Below are 14664 nucleotides of genomic sequence, written 5' to 3' on the forward strand. Positions count from 1 at the left end.
ACCCCTGATGTAGAGGATGTTACTCGTAACGCTCTTTTCAAGAGTGTTTTCCGTTGAAAAAAGTTACCTATTTTTGTACTCTTGCCATCTCATATTATTTATCATTTATTTGATATGGTCACCCAACTCTTGTGCTGTGGCTCCAGGCAGATGTCTGTGAATGAAATTCCAGTCATGTGTCCGCAAAAATCTGAGGTAAAAAAAAAAATCTGCTTTTCTGAAGCAAGGCCAGACATATCTCAGGAAGAAGATCTCTCCAGAGAACAGGAGGTTCCACAGAAGAGGTCTTCTGGGCCACCTCACTAGTGTTCTTTAAGGAAGGTCCTCAAAGAATACCCCCCCCCCATTAGATCATGTGGGATGGGAAGATATCACTGGAGGTCAAGTGGTCTTGCCTATACCCCAATCTCATGCCATGTAGACCTTTTATGAAGGAATATCACCATCAGTTGCCTTCTAGTACAAGGATCTCCAACCATGACCACTCTAAAACTTGTGGACTTCAGTTCCCAGAATTGGAATTGAAGTCCTCAGGTTGCCAAGTCTCCAATCTTGGCAACATTAAGACTTGTGGACTTCAACTCCCGGAATTTGGGAGGTGCTTTGTCAAAAGGCGATTTCGTTTTTCCTTGAAGACGTTTTGCTTCTCATCCAAGAAATGTCTTCAGTTCTGAACTGAAGGAGCTTCTTAGATGAGAAGCGAAGCGTCTTCAAGGGAAAACAAAGTCTAGTTGTTGTTTTGAAAAAAGCACCTTTGGGACAACCATGAGCTGGATGACTGAGAATCTCCGTAGACAAATTCTGGGAGTTGAAGTCCGGAAGTCGTAAATAGTAAAGTTGGGCACATTGGAGACCCTTGTTTTACTGCATGAGGACTAGAAGTGTTGCAGCATCAAATTGGAGCAATCCCTCTCAGGGGGCAAAATATCCATCCTAGAAAAGGCAATGTTAGACCACTTGTGTATTTTTCCTAAGAAACCAGCATGGAGGACTTTTTGAGATCCTTAGGAGCTGAGTTTGGTTTAAGGTAAATTATTATCTCATTATATGTGTTATGCAAATGGGCTATTTATCATTCTAACGTGAATTTAAAAGACTGTATTGTTTTACTAAGTGTTTGGTCTCATTTCATCTTGTTTATTTCTGCACACATTCTTGTGTTTCTTTGTAATTTTGTTAGTTTTTTTAAAAAAAACTCTTGTAGCCCCATCTTATGGAAACTTGTTTACTGAAAAGGAAGAGCACCTTTGAGGAGATTTTGCACCTGTTGTAAGAAGCTACTAGAAGTTGGATCTTCTAATAAATCTGACCCCATGTTTTTCCCCCAAACCATAGGCAGGAAAGCATTCATATCCTAACACCAGTGATCTCCAAACTTGGCAACTTTAAGACTTGTGGACTTCAAGTCCCAGAATTCCTCAGCCAGCCATGTGGAATTCTGGGAGTTGAAGTCCAAAACTCTTAAAGTTATCAAATTTGGAGACTCCTGACCAGGGGTGAAATGCTATCGGTTTGCTCCAATTCGGGCGAACCAGTAGTGATAAAAACTACCGGTTCAGGCAAACCGGTAGTAAAAAAAAAACAAACCTACCGGTTCATTCGAACTGGTAGTTAATGCTACCGGTTCAGGTGGACCAGTAGCTACCGGTTCAGTTGAACCGATAGCTTAAAAAAATACCAGTTTGGTCGAACCGGTAGTTAAAAATGCTATGATCCGACGATCAGCTGTGCCGGGTGGTTTAGTTTTGCTAGAAAGCAGGAAATCCTGCTTTCTAGCAAAGCTAAACCACGCAGCACAGCTGATCCCCCATCCCACTGTTCTACTTACCTTCCCAAGCCTCCTTTTGGCGCATACTCTGCATGCGTCTGCACAGCACGCACTAAAAGGAGGCTTGGGAAGGTAAGTAGAACAGCGAAGGGGGGGATCAGCTGTGCCGCATGGTTTAGCTTTGCTAGAAAACAAGAAATCCTGCTTTCTAGCAAAGCTAAACCGTGCAGCACAGCTGATTGTCAGATTGTAGCTTTTTTAAACTACCGGTTCGACCGAACTGGTAGCTTTGTAAATGTGAAGCATGTGTTCGGTGTGCACTGCACATGCTCACACAGTGCATGTTTGGTGCACATGCGCACACGCAGCATGCACTTGGTGCACAGCGCACATCCGCGGCCAGCGAACTGGTAGCAAACCGGTTCAGATTTCACCATTGCCTCTGACTTACATGGCAATATAACACAGTCATCAAAAGTGCCTTTAAGTTAGTCATAGGGATCTTTTAAACTAATCCTGCAATCTCTGAAGCTCCTTTGCAAAATAACGCATTTTTTCCCCTGTCAATGTAAATCTTGAAAATGCTTGCCTTTTCTTCTCCGTCCGAAAATGTAACTTAAGTGTCATTGGCAGCACAATTTAAGCCATCAGAAAGCTTCTCCTGATAAGTGGAGCAAAAGTAAAATTTGCGAAAAGGAAACAAGTGAAAAGGAGCAAGGGGTGAGAGTTGCTAATGCAACTCTGGGTTAAGATAACCTCTTTCGTGGCATTAAACCTATTTTACAAATTCCCACTATATACATTTAGGAAGTAATTGTTAGTTTCAAGAGAAGCATGGCATGATCGCTTTTATCATGCAGTGTTAGACTCGAAATAGTTTGGGAAGGAAAATGGGCAGCTCATGTCATCCAAAGATTTTATGTTTTAAAAGGGACAATGAAATCAAAGGTTAGATGAATCCCCTCTAGAATGCCAAATAGATTTATTTTTCTGCTGTTGACAATTTTCCTTGCAGACAATATGGAGTGGAGTGGAGTGGAGAGGAAAGGAAAGGAAAGGAAAGGAAGGAAAGGAAAGGAAAGGAAAGGAAAGGAAAGGAAAGGAAAGGAAAGGAAAGGAAAGGAAAGGAAAGGAAAGGAAAGAAAGAAAGAAAGGAAAGGAAAGGAAAGGAAAGGAAAGGAAAGGAAAGGAAAGGAAAGGAAAGAAGGAAAGGAAAGGGGAATTTGAAGGGAAAGGGAAGGGAAGGGAACAGTGGTGGGTTGCCCCCTCATTCGCACTGGTTCTATAGAACTGGTAGTAAAGCCGATGGGAGTCTCCGCCCACTGATCATGACGTCATCAAAACATCATCTGTGCTTGCGCGCGGCCCCATTGCAAACCATTAGTAAAGGTAAGTAGAACCCACCCCTGGAAGGGAAGGAAGTAAATAGATGGGAAAGGGAAGGAAGGAGGAAAGGAAAGGAAAGGGGGAGAGAAATGGAAGGAATGGAGTGGAGTAGAACAGAACAGAACAGAAAATATGGAATGGAATGGAATGGAATGGAATGGAATGGAATAGAATAGAATAGAATAGAATAGAATAGAATAGAATAGAATAGAATAGAATAGAATAGAATAGAATAGAATAGAATAGAATAGAATAGAATAGAATAGAAAATATGGAGTGGAGTGGAGTGGAGTGGAACGGAACGGAACGGAACGGAACGGAACGGAACGGAACGGAACAGAATAGAATATAGATGCAGCTACCATTCATCAATGAAAGAATCAATCATTGAATCAATCAAAGCTAGTTTTCTATAGAATCGGGATGGATTTCAAAAAACCCATCGCTATCGGTTCGCTCGTGGGCATGCACCCACTCGCACGCATGCGTAGAAGTGTCCGAGCAGGTGAGCGGAACCTCCTGCCACCGCCACTACTGGTTCGCCCGATCTGGTGCGAACCAGTAGCAACCCACCCCTGTATAGGATAACATTCCCAAATTTTAATCAATCAGTGCTTCTTGGCTTCACAACCCGAGAAGACACCTCCTCTCTCACCAACTCACCCATCGCCACCGCCACACCCCAAATTCCAATATCACATGGACTATATGAATCCCGCAAGGCAAAACTCACTTTCAAACCCTTGTACTGAGGAAGCCGTGCTCGAATCGGAGATGAAATGTCTCCAAAAAACACACCATGATCTCTACTTGTTTCACCCTGAGCCCAGACAACTCCAACCTGAAATATGTATAACGAACCGGCCACTGTTCCAAAAAAATTAGAATAACAGACTTGGAAAAGACCTTGGAGGTCTTTTAGTCCAACCCCCTGCTCAAGCAGGAGACCCTATGCCCATGATGGTGAACCTATGGCATGTGTGCCACAGGTGGCATGCATAGCCATATCAGTGGGCACACCAGCTCAGCTCTGGCACGCATGTGCATGCCGACCAGCTGATTTTCGGGCCTTCTGGGCCCAACAGAAGTAGGGAAACAGGCTGTTTCCTGCCTCCAGAGGGCCTGAGGGGGTGGGGAAGGCCCGTTTTTCTTTCTCTCCTGGCTCCAGATCCTTTCTATGCATCTGGGGAGGGTGAAAACAGCCTTCCCGACCCCTTTGGAGGCTCTCTGGACTCCTGAAACGGCCCATTTCCCAACTCCCGGTTAGACAGGAAGTGACGTTTTTTGCTGTCCCCAGCCTCCAGAGTCTCTTAGAGAGGCTGCTATCCTGTCAGAATTATGGAAAACAGTGGAAAGCCAGCATGAAGCAGCAAGTGTCTTCTGACGAAACTATTGCTGGCACATTGGTGGGAGTGAAAGAGTGTGCATAGATTCACAGACATATTCGTGTTTCCACTAGAATATCCTCTGCTTCATTAACGACATTGCCGCCTGGAGAAAGTGTGGCACTTTATTGCTGTCGTGGCTGTGTGAGGGCGTGTGTAAAAACAGTTTTCCAGGCATTCTCTTGTTTTTTATTGTGTCCCAGGAATTTATGCACCATTGCATTCTTTCTCACAGTAGGGCTAACCGTGTGCAAAAAGTTCCTGAACTGATTTTAAAAACAAAAAGAAATGAGAGAGGAGAGGAGAGGAGAGGAGAGGAGAGGAGAGGAGAGGAGGAGAGGAGAGGAGAGGAGAGGAGAGGAGAGGAGAGGAGAGGAGAGGAGAGGAGAGGAGAGGAGAGGAGAGGAGAGGAGAGGAGAGGAGAGGAGAGGAGAGAGGAGAGGAGAGGAGAACCTGGGGCTGAAATGTGGAAGGGGGGAAAAAGTGATGTTTAAACTTCCCACCAATTATTTCTTCTTTTCAAACTTCATAGCCTCAAAGGTTTAACTGTGGATCCTTCAGGATACCCTGATAGCTAGAAAAATTGCAACCACAGGAGAATGGAGGGAGATGACTGGTGACTACAATTTCTTCCTAACTATTTTTTCTTGGTTGTCTAAATTTAATTTGGAATTTGGTTCCTTCCTTCTTTCCTTCCTTCCTTTCTTCCTTCCTTCCTTCCTTCCTTCCTTCCTTCCTTTCTTCCTTCCTTTCTTCTTTGCCTCCTTCCTTCCTTCTTTATCTCCTTCCTTCCTTCTTCCTTCTTTTCTTCCTTCTTTGTCTTCTTCCTTCCTTCTTTGCCTCCTTCCTTCCTTCCATTCATTCTTCCATCCTTCTTTGCCTCCTTCCTTCCGTCTTCCTTCTTTCCTTCCATCTTTGTCTCCTTCTTTCCTTCTTTTCTTCCTTCTTTGTCTTCTTCCTTCCTTCTTTGCCTGCTTCCTTCCTTCCTTCCATCCATTCTTCCTTCCTTCTTTGCTTCCTTCCTTCCTTCTTCCTTCTTTCCTTCCATCTTTGTCTCCTTCCTTCCTTCTTCCTTCTTTTCTTAATTCTGTCTTCTTTCTTCCTTCTTTGCTTCCTTCCTTCCTTCCTTCTTCCTTCTTTCTTTCCATCTTTGTCTCCTTCCTTACTTCTTTGCCTCCTTCTTTCCTTCCTTCCATCCATTCTTCATTCCTTCCCTCCTTCTTTCCTTCCTTCTTTGCCTCCTTCCTTCCTTCTTCCTTCTTCCTTCTTTCCTTCCATCTTTGCCTCCTTCCTTCTTCCTTCTTTTCTTCCTTCTTTGTCTTCTTCCTTCCTTCTTTGCCTCTTTCCTTCTTTCCTTCCATCTTTGCCTCCTTCCTTCCTTCTTCCTTCTTTTCTTCCTTCTTTGTCTTCTTCCTTCCTTCTTTGCCTTCTTCTTTCCTTCCATCTTTGCCTCCTTCCTTCCTTCCTTCCTTCCTTCCTTCCTTCCTTCCTTCCTTCCTTCCTTCTCCTAAACTAATCCACCTTAGAGGTCATTGTCTCCACACTCCATGCCTCTCTTATTGACCATTGATCATCCGAGCAGAATATATCCAAGGCATGTGGCTCAACCCAATAAATCACCAGTCCAAAATATTACTTTCAATAAGTATTAGCCCATATAATTCATGTGGTGCACCTCGGAGAACGGATATGATATAGCAAAGGACTTTGTGAGCAGATAGTTGCAACTCACCGAAGCAAGGAAGACAGAGGGGAAGCAGTATGGGGCAAATCACAGAAAAATAATGTGCAGGAATGGAAAATGTTCAATTCATTGAGCCAGACCCTTTTGTCTGTACAAAAGAGCGGAGGGGGGGGGGGAAATGCTTCAGTGTAAATCTGTAGAGATTCTCAGTCATCCAGGTCATGGTTGCCCCAAAGATGCTTTTTCAGGAGGCAACTAGACACTCTGTTTTTTTTCTTTTGAAGACGTTTCGCTTCTCATCCAAGAAGCTTCTTCGGCTCTGACAGGTTCTTCCATTCTCCACTATCCTGACAGAGCTGAAGAAGCTTCTTGGATGAGAAGAGAAACGTCTTCAAAAGAAAAGAAACAGGGAAGTCCAGTTGCCTCTTGAAAAAGCACCTTTGGGCTTCAATGTCAGCAACAGACTACTATTAGATTATAATCCAAAGGATTATTTATTTATTTATTTATTTATTTTTCAGATTTCTATACCGCCCTTCTCCTTTCAGACTCAGGGCGGTGAACAGCCAAGATAAAACATTATACACAAAAGTTAAAATAGATTTAAAATAATTAAATAAATTTGGCCCGTAATTTAAAACATTTCAGTTAAAATCCATATCAAATTTTAAAACCCACCATAAAATCAGGACAGCCCGGCTAACTGAAAAAAATAGGTTTTTAGGGCCCGACGAAAAGTCCGGAGGTCTGGGATCACTCGTATCTCTGGAGGTAGATTGTTCCAGAGGGTAGGTGCCACCACAGAGAAGGCTCTCCCCCTGGGGGTCGCCAGCCGACATTGTCTGGCCAACGGCACCCTGAGGAGGCCCTCTCTGTGGGAGCGAACTGGCCAGTGGGAGGCTATTGGTGGCAGAAGGCGGTCCCGTAAGTACCCCGGCCCTAAGCCATGGAGCGCTTTAAAGGTGATCACCAACACCTTGAAGCGCACCCGGAAGTCCACCGGAAGCCAATGCAGCTCGCACAGGAGAGGAGTCACATGGGAGCGCCCCATTGCTCCCATAATCCCCCACGCGGCTGCATTCTGCACCAGTTGGAGCCTCCAGGTGCACCCCAAGGGGAGCCCCATGTAGAGAGTGTTACAATAGTCCAGACGAGAAGTGACGAGTGCTTGAGTGACCGTGTTCTAATCATAGAACATAGAATAATGGAGTTGGAAAGGACCTTGGAGGTCTTCTAATGCAACCTCCTGCTACTCTGATTCTATATCATTCTGAACAAATGTCTCTCCAATCTCTTCTTAAAAAGTGTTGGAGCACCAACAATTTCTGGAGACGAGCTATTCCATGGGTTGAATGTTCTCACCAAGTTTCTCCTTAGTTCTAAGTTGCTTCTCTCCTTGGTTAGTGTCCATCCGTTGTTTCGTGTTCTGTCTTCAGGTGCTTTGGAAAATAGCTTGAACCCCACGTCTTTGTCGGAGCCCCTTAAGTATTGGAAGACTGCTATCATGTCTCCCCTAGTCCTTCTTTTCATTAGACTAGACCAGTATTGGCGAACCTTTTCAAGACTGAGTGCCGAAATGGGGGCGCGCGGGAGCACTGGAAACCAGAAGAGCAGCTCCCTGGCGTGCATACGCGGGAGCACCGAAAACCGGAAGAGCAGTCCCCCGGCACACATGCGCACACCAGGAAGTTGAGCTTCCAGTTTCTAGCGTGCGCATGCGGGCTGGTCACCTGGTCTTCCGGTTTCTGGCACACATGCATGGGCGAAGACCAGCTGGCCAAAGCACATGCGCATGCTGGCAACTGGAAGCTCAGATTCCCGGCACTCCCGCATGCATAAAGACCATGCGTGCCAGAACCCGGAAGAGCAACGGGCAACGGCTGGTGTGCCCGGAGAGGTGGCTCTGTATGCCACTTCCAGCACGCGTGACATAGGTTCGCCATCACGGGACTAGACATACCCAATTCCTGTAGCCATTCTTCGTATGTTTTAGCCTCCAGTCCCCCTAATCATTCTTGTGGTTCTTCTCTGGACTCATTCCAGAATCTCAACATCTTTTTTAAATTGTGCTGAACAGAACTGGATGAAGTATTCCGGGTGTGGTCTTATTAAGGCTTTGTAAAGCAGCATTAAAACTTCATGTGATCTTGATTTTATCCATCTGTTAACGTAATCTAGGATTGCATTGGCTTTTTTTTTTTTTTTTTTGGCTGTTGCTGCACACTGCTGGTTCATATTTAAAGGATTGTCCACTAGGACTAAGGGATGTGGTGGCTCAGTGGCTAAGACGCTGAGCTTGTTGATCGAAAGGTCGGCAGTTCAGCGGTTCAAATCCCGAGTGCCACGTAACGGGGTGAGCTCCCGTGACTTGTCCCAGCTTCTGTCAACCTAGCAGTTCGAAAGCAGGTAAAAATGCAAGTAGAAAAATAGGGATCACCTTTGGTGGGAAGGGAACAGCGTTCCATGCGCTTTTGGCGTTGAGTCATGCCAGCCACATGACCACGGAGACGTCTTCGGACAGCGCTGGCTCTTCGGCTTTGAAACGGAGATGAGCACCGCCCCTTAGAGTTGGGAACAACTAGCACATATGTGCAAGGGGAACCTTTATCTTTACCACTAGGACTCTAAGATCCCTCTTGGAATCCTATTTTATTTCTATGCAAGGAGTGAAAAACAGAAAGTAAAAAAAAAATATTTTCAAGATTTAGAATAAATAAACAAACAAAACATAAAATCTTCAGAAATATCAGACAGATGTCAGGCAAGGGAGCAATGACAATTATTTATTTATTTATTTATTTATTATCAGATTTATATCAATGACAATACAATGGATAGAGACATCTGGTAAATACATATTTTGTATTTGGTTATGGTTTGTTATTAATCCATCTTTTTCTTTTTTTCTTTTTGGTCTGCTGTTTATGAATATTACCTGGATTTTTCCAAAGCCACAATCTATGTGTTGTCCAAAATTCTGTACTGAGCACAAATGCCTAAGCATTAAATTTATTTATTTTTTTCTCTTTGAAATTTAGTAATAAATATTTTCAAGGGAAAGGGCCATTATTCCTGATGGCAAACAAAATATAATGGTAACAATCAACATACGATTACATCTGCAGCTTGTCCTCAACTTATGGCCACAATTGAGCCCAAAGTTTATGTTGTTAAGTGAGACATAGATTAAGTGAGTTTTGTCCTCATTTTACGACCTTTCTTGCCACAATTGCTAAGGCAGGGGTCTGCAACCTTAAACACTCAAAGAGCCGTTTGGACCCATTTCCCACAGAAAAGAAAACACCGGGAGCCACAAAATCCTACCGCTGTCTGACTATTTCTTGAGCGGCCACAAAACTAGCATATGTAGTTGAATTAAACATTCTGTTTTTCTTCTGAAACTTTTCTTTTCTTGGATTTATCCATGGTTGGCCTATCAGGGGGTTGAAAAGCTCAATAAATTGCATGCCAGCAAGTGTCGCAAATTGCTGGTTTTAATGCATATTTTGAATGACAAGGAGCCACAGCAGAGGGATGAAAGAGCCACATGCAGCTCCAGAGCTGCAGGTTGCTGACCCCTGTGCTAAGGGAATCACCACAGTTGATAAGTTAGTAACCTGGTTGTTAAATGAATCTGGCTTTCCCCATGGAAAGAAGGTCGCAAAAGGGGAAATCACATGACCGTGGGGACACAGCAACGGTCATAAGTATGAGTCAGTTGCCAAGCCTCTGAATTTTGACTACGTGATCATGGGGATGCTATAAAGGTCTTAAGTGTGAAAAACGGTCATAAGACACTTTTATCAATGCCATTTGAGCGGTAACTAAACGAACTGTTGTAAATCGAGGACTACGGGTACGCCCTGGGATTGCAGCCAGATTGTTATTTCCAGCATTTTACAATTTGCTTTAAAAAAAAAAAAATAAAAGAGGAGAACTGGCTTGTTATTTGTATCAACTTAGTTAGTCTCGAGAACTTTGGAAAGCAACCAGGCATATCCGGTGTAATCTGTCTATTTGTTGTTGGCATATTTCTAAACAACCCAAGTACACAACAGCTTCTTTGAAAGCTGCCTAAGGCCAGAGGTGGGATTCACTTACCTTCCCTACCGGTTCGCAAATGTGAGCGCATGCACAGACATGAGCACATGCTCACATTTGCCTTCCGTGCATGCGCAGTACTCGCGCATTACATCCGGGTGGGTGGGCGGAGCCTCCCAACAGTCGCCGTTACTGGTTCGCCCGATCCGGAGACAACCGGCTGAATCCCACCACTGCCTGATGCCTATTGGATAGCAAGAACAATTCTCTCTAATGTGGTATTTTTGCCAATCAATTCTATGTCAGCGTCTCACCGCTGGCATAGAGAGGAGAGAGATAAGCCCTGAACTTTTGCCTGCTAAATCCCTTTGAAGCCCGGTCGTCGTGGAAATGAGGAGGGGGGAGACATTCCTGTGAAATGACGAGACAAGAAGTCAGTAGAGTGACTTGGAAGATAGCCAATGAGAAGCAGATAGTTGGGGATGGGAAAGGGAGGGATTGGGGGGCAAAAGGTCAGTCTTGTCCGCATCGAGTCATGATCCGGTTGCTGTGCTCAATTAAAGAGAAGATTTCCTTAAAGGTTGGCAGTTTGGAAATTCATTTATTATGAGATAGCATCGAAGTCTGACACTCTAGTCTTCCTAGCCTCTAAGATTTATTCAAGTTCTCCATCAGATAAATCCATCCTGTGATTTACATTGATACTCTTGACCAGGGATCTGCAATCTTAAATACTCAAAGAGCCATTTGGACCCATTTCCCACAGAAAAGAAAAACCGGAGCCACAAAACCTGGGTGGGTGTGGCCAACTCGATGTCACTCACTTCCACCAGTCACATGACCACCCCTAGCCATGCCTATCCAGCCGGTCATTAGGGCAGAGAACTAGTTAAAAAACACCAGGAACCACAAAATCCTTTTGACATCTCTCTCTCCCCCCGCCCCTCACTATCTCCCCCTCTCTCTGTATCTCTCTGTCTCTGCCCTGACCGCTTCTCCATCCCCCGCCATCGCCCTTACCTTCTCAGGCCAGGCGAGGAGTGACTGGGAGGGGAGGATGAGGGGCGGGGCCAGCCAGTAGTGGGATCACCTGACAGGGAGCCACAGCAGAGGGCCCAAAGAGCCACATGCGGCTCCGGAGCCACAGGTTGCTGACCCCTACTCTTGACTATTAATGCGCCATATGTAGGAGAAGGAGTGGCAGAACCTGGGGGCGGAGTGAAAAGAGGAATCGGCCTAGAATCCCTACGCAGTCACAAGTCCAACCTCCCCCCCTTGAATTCTGTAGATCCTTATCTAACTCCCTATCAGTTGAGCAGATTCCTGTTCATAGGCTTTTAGCAATGAAGTACCTTAATTGAACCTTCACATGTGAACCTGGTCTTTCATGCCTGATACTTTAGCTCTTTCTATTTGTCAGGGTATAATGAGTTAACAGCTGTAAGCTGATGGGAAGCTGGAAGTGGGCGTAGCTGGAAACTGATGCAATAGAATGAGGCAGCAGAGTTACTGCCACTTTAAGAAGCTGGGTCTGAAGTTGCCTATATAAAGGAAGCTATTAGAGGGCGTTCCTTCTCCTCGAGCCTTCTCCTCGTACATTGTACTTCTTGTTCTCTCGTCGTGTGTATCATTGCTCTTTGTTGTATCTGTAGCTGTAAAGGTATTTAACCACGCATAAGTTTGTAAATATTTCACTGTAGATAAAACCACTGTTAGTTATACTAAAAGGCTCTGTGTGCTGTGTTTTGCTCCTGGGTTTATCTCAGAATACTAGTTACGCTGCCTAAACTCTGACACTATTGCCTTTGGAGGCAAAGCTACTTACACGTCATTGATATGTAATTCTTTTTCACACATAATTAAGCCTTGAAGGTGCAACCCTGCGACGTAAATTCATACCTGTCGTTTGGGTCAGGATGTCATGACATGACGGCGTGGCATGACGGACACCAGCAGATGGTTGTCATCCATCGTGTCATGACATCACTACTCCTTTAACTGGCACAGAAAGTAGGTCTCCTTCTTGAAGTCCGATCAATTCAGGTTTTCACGAGGCCGTGGTTTTGTGTTTTTTTGAAAGGGATCGCTTCAGTTGACAATGGGTTTCTTTATATTTTCAGCCACATAAATAGGAGGACCCAATTTGAAAATCCTGTTTTGGAAGCCAAAAGGAAGTTACAACACCGTACCATGCCCAACGCCGAACTTGGAATCAAGCCTTTGCCAGTTCAAAGTTTCCGAGGTACACCATCCCCTCAGTGCACACAATTCAGAAAAGGGACCAATTCTATGAAGTTTGGTGTGATACCTGCGACACTGTTTTGAAGATGTGAATATATATAGGAAACCTCTAATTTTTTTTCCCCTCCAAAATATATATATATATATATATATATATTGAAAGATTGTGGCTAATTATCACAGTTCCTAAAATTCCAAAACTAGTAGGAATGAAGTATAAAGTACGGGTTTAAATAGCTTTCTTAAATGTTGCCATGGTAAGCTTTTCTAACTCAACGTGAGGGGAAAAAATTCTTTTCCAGTCTATTTACAACAAAGCTATATAACGGGTTATCTGGTAAGATTTGTTTTGCTAGACAGTATGAGAAAGAGCTAATTCTAAATAACAGTAAGAGGGTTATCCAGATGCAGCTAGAGATGGATTGTTGAGTCCCAGGGGAGCAGCACAAACCATTTTAGGAAGCAAAATCACAAAATCGTGGTTAACTAAAACTCTAGTCTTGTCTTTTTTAGCATACACGCCAGGAAAGAGTGACTTCCAATGAGTAGATAACAATAGCAGTAGCAGTGATTTTACAGCCCTCTCTAAGTGGTTTACAGAGTCAACATATTGCCTCCAACAATTTGGGTCCTTGTTTTATCCTTCTCAGAAGGACGGATGGCTGAGTCCACCTTGAGCCAGTCAGGACCGAACTGCTGACAGTGGGCAGAATTAGCCTGCAATACTGCATTCTATCCACTGTGCCACCATGGCGGAGAAAGCAATAGCACTTTTATACCGCTTCCCAGTGTTTTAAAGCCATCTCTAAGCGGTTTACAGAATCAGCACATTGCCCCCAACAATCTGGGTCCTCATTTTATTGACCTTGGAAGGATGGAAGGCTGAGTCAACCTTGAGCCGGCGAGAATTGAACTGCTGGCAGTGGGCAGAATTAGCCAGCAATACTGCATTCTAATCACTGTGCCACCAGGGTTCTTGGATGACCTCAGTTGATTCTTTGGGTCCCGTTGTCCTCCGTACACAACTGATACTAAATTTGTGTGTGTTCTCTTTTTCCTTTAGTTGCAAACATGGAGGGTGAGATAAAGAAGGGACCAAGATTGGCCCTGGGGAAGGGGGAGGTTAATTCATTCTTTCCAAACTCCAATCGCCCACAGGAGAGACACTGATCTGGGGATCAAGAGCAGCTTTATTTATTTGTTTTAGATGACCTAAGAAAAAATGATGTTTTTCTTTCTTCTTCTACCCCCTGTCCTAGTTCTGATCAAACGTTTGATCTACACAGATCTTAGCAACCAAATGGCACTTAGGTAAAGGGCACAAGCCATTCACCTGGCCTTGGTTATCTGAGAAGATAATAGCAATAGCACTTGGACTTATATTCCGCTCTACAGTGCTTTATAGCCCTCTCTGAGCAGTTTACAACGTCAGCCTCTTGCCCCCCAACAATCTGGGTACTCATTTTATCATCCTCGGAAGGATGGAAGGTTGAGTCAACCTTGAGCTGATCAGGATCGAACTCTTGGCAGTGGGCAGTGTCAGCCTGCAATATTCTAATCACTGCACCACCACGGCTCTAGAGATAAGCGTAGGAGTCTCGTGGAAGAATTTCTCCATGGGTTAATTCCACAGTAAATGGACCATCCTTGCAAAGGACATGGTGGCTGAGTGGCTAAGACACTGAGCTTGTCAATCGAAAGGTTGGCAGTTCAGCGGTTTGAATTCCTAGTGCTGCGTAACGGGGTGAGCTCCCGTTACTTGTCCCAGCTTCTGCCAACCTAGAAGTTTGAAAGCACATATAAAAATGCAAGTAGAAAAATAGGGACCACCTTTGCTGGGAAGGTAACAGTGTTCCGTGCGCTTTTGGCATTGAGTCATGCCAGCCACATGACCACGGAGACGTCTTCGGACAGCACTGGCTCTTCGGCTTTGAAACGGAGATGAGCACCGCCCCCTAGAGTCAGGAACGACTAGCACATATGTGCGAGGGAAACCTTTACCTTTAGCCAAGGATGGAAAAAGCTAAGCAGATACAGATCTGCTTGGCATTTAGGTGGGAAGCCATCCAGGTGCAGGCAACTATGAATCTACAACAAGAAGGCAGTGACTCATGGATGCGAACATTGGCACAAATGTGTATCGACCCAGACGTTGAGCT

General features: G+C 44.5%; 1 protein-coding gene across 1 annotated transcript in view; it reads left to right on the forward strand.

Annotated features, from left to right (window-relative positions):
• MAGI2 (membrane associated guanylate kinase, WW and PDZ domain containing 2) overlaps window positions 1-14664 on the forward strand; it is a 265689-nt gene that overhangs the window by 111970 nt on the left and 139055 nt on the right. Inside the window, exon 7 of the mRNA XM_070946864.1 lies at window positions 12385-12506. Within this exon, the coding sequence (XP_070802965.1) occupies window positions 12385-12506 (122 nt within the window). The remainder of the gene's footprint in view (window positions 1-12384; window positions 12507-14664) is intronic.

The sequence above is a fragment of the Pituophis catenifer genome, unplaced genomic scaffold (assembly GCF_029215685.1).
Source record: "Pituophis catenifer annectens isolate HBS135680 unplaced genomic scaffold, rPitCat1.0.hap2 SCAF_7, whole genome shotgun sequence".
Taxonomy (NCBI): Eukaryota; Metazoa; Chordata; class Lepidosauria; order Squamata; family Colubridae; genus Pituophis; species Pituophis catenifer.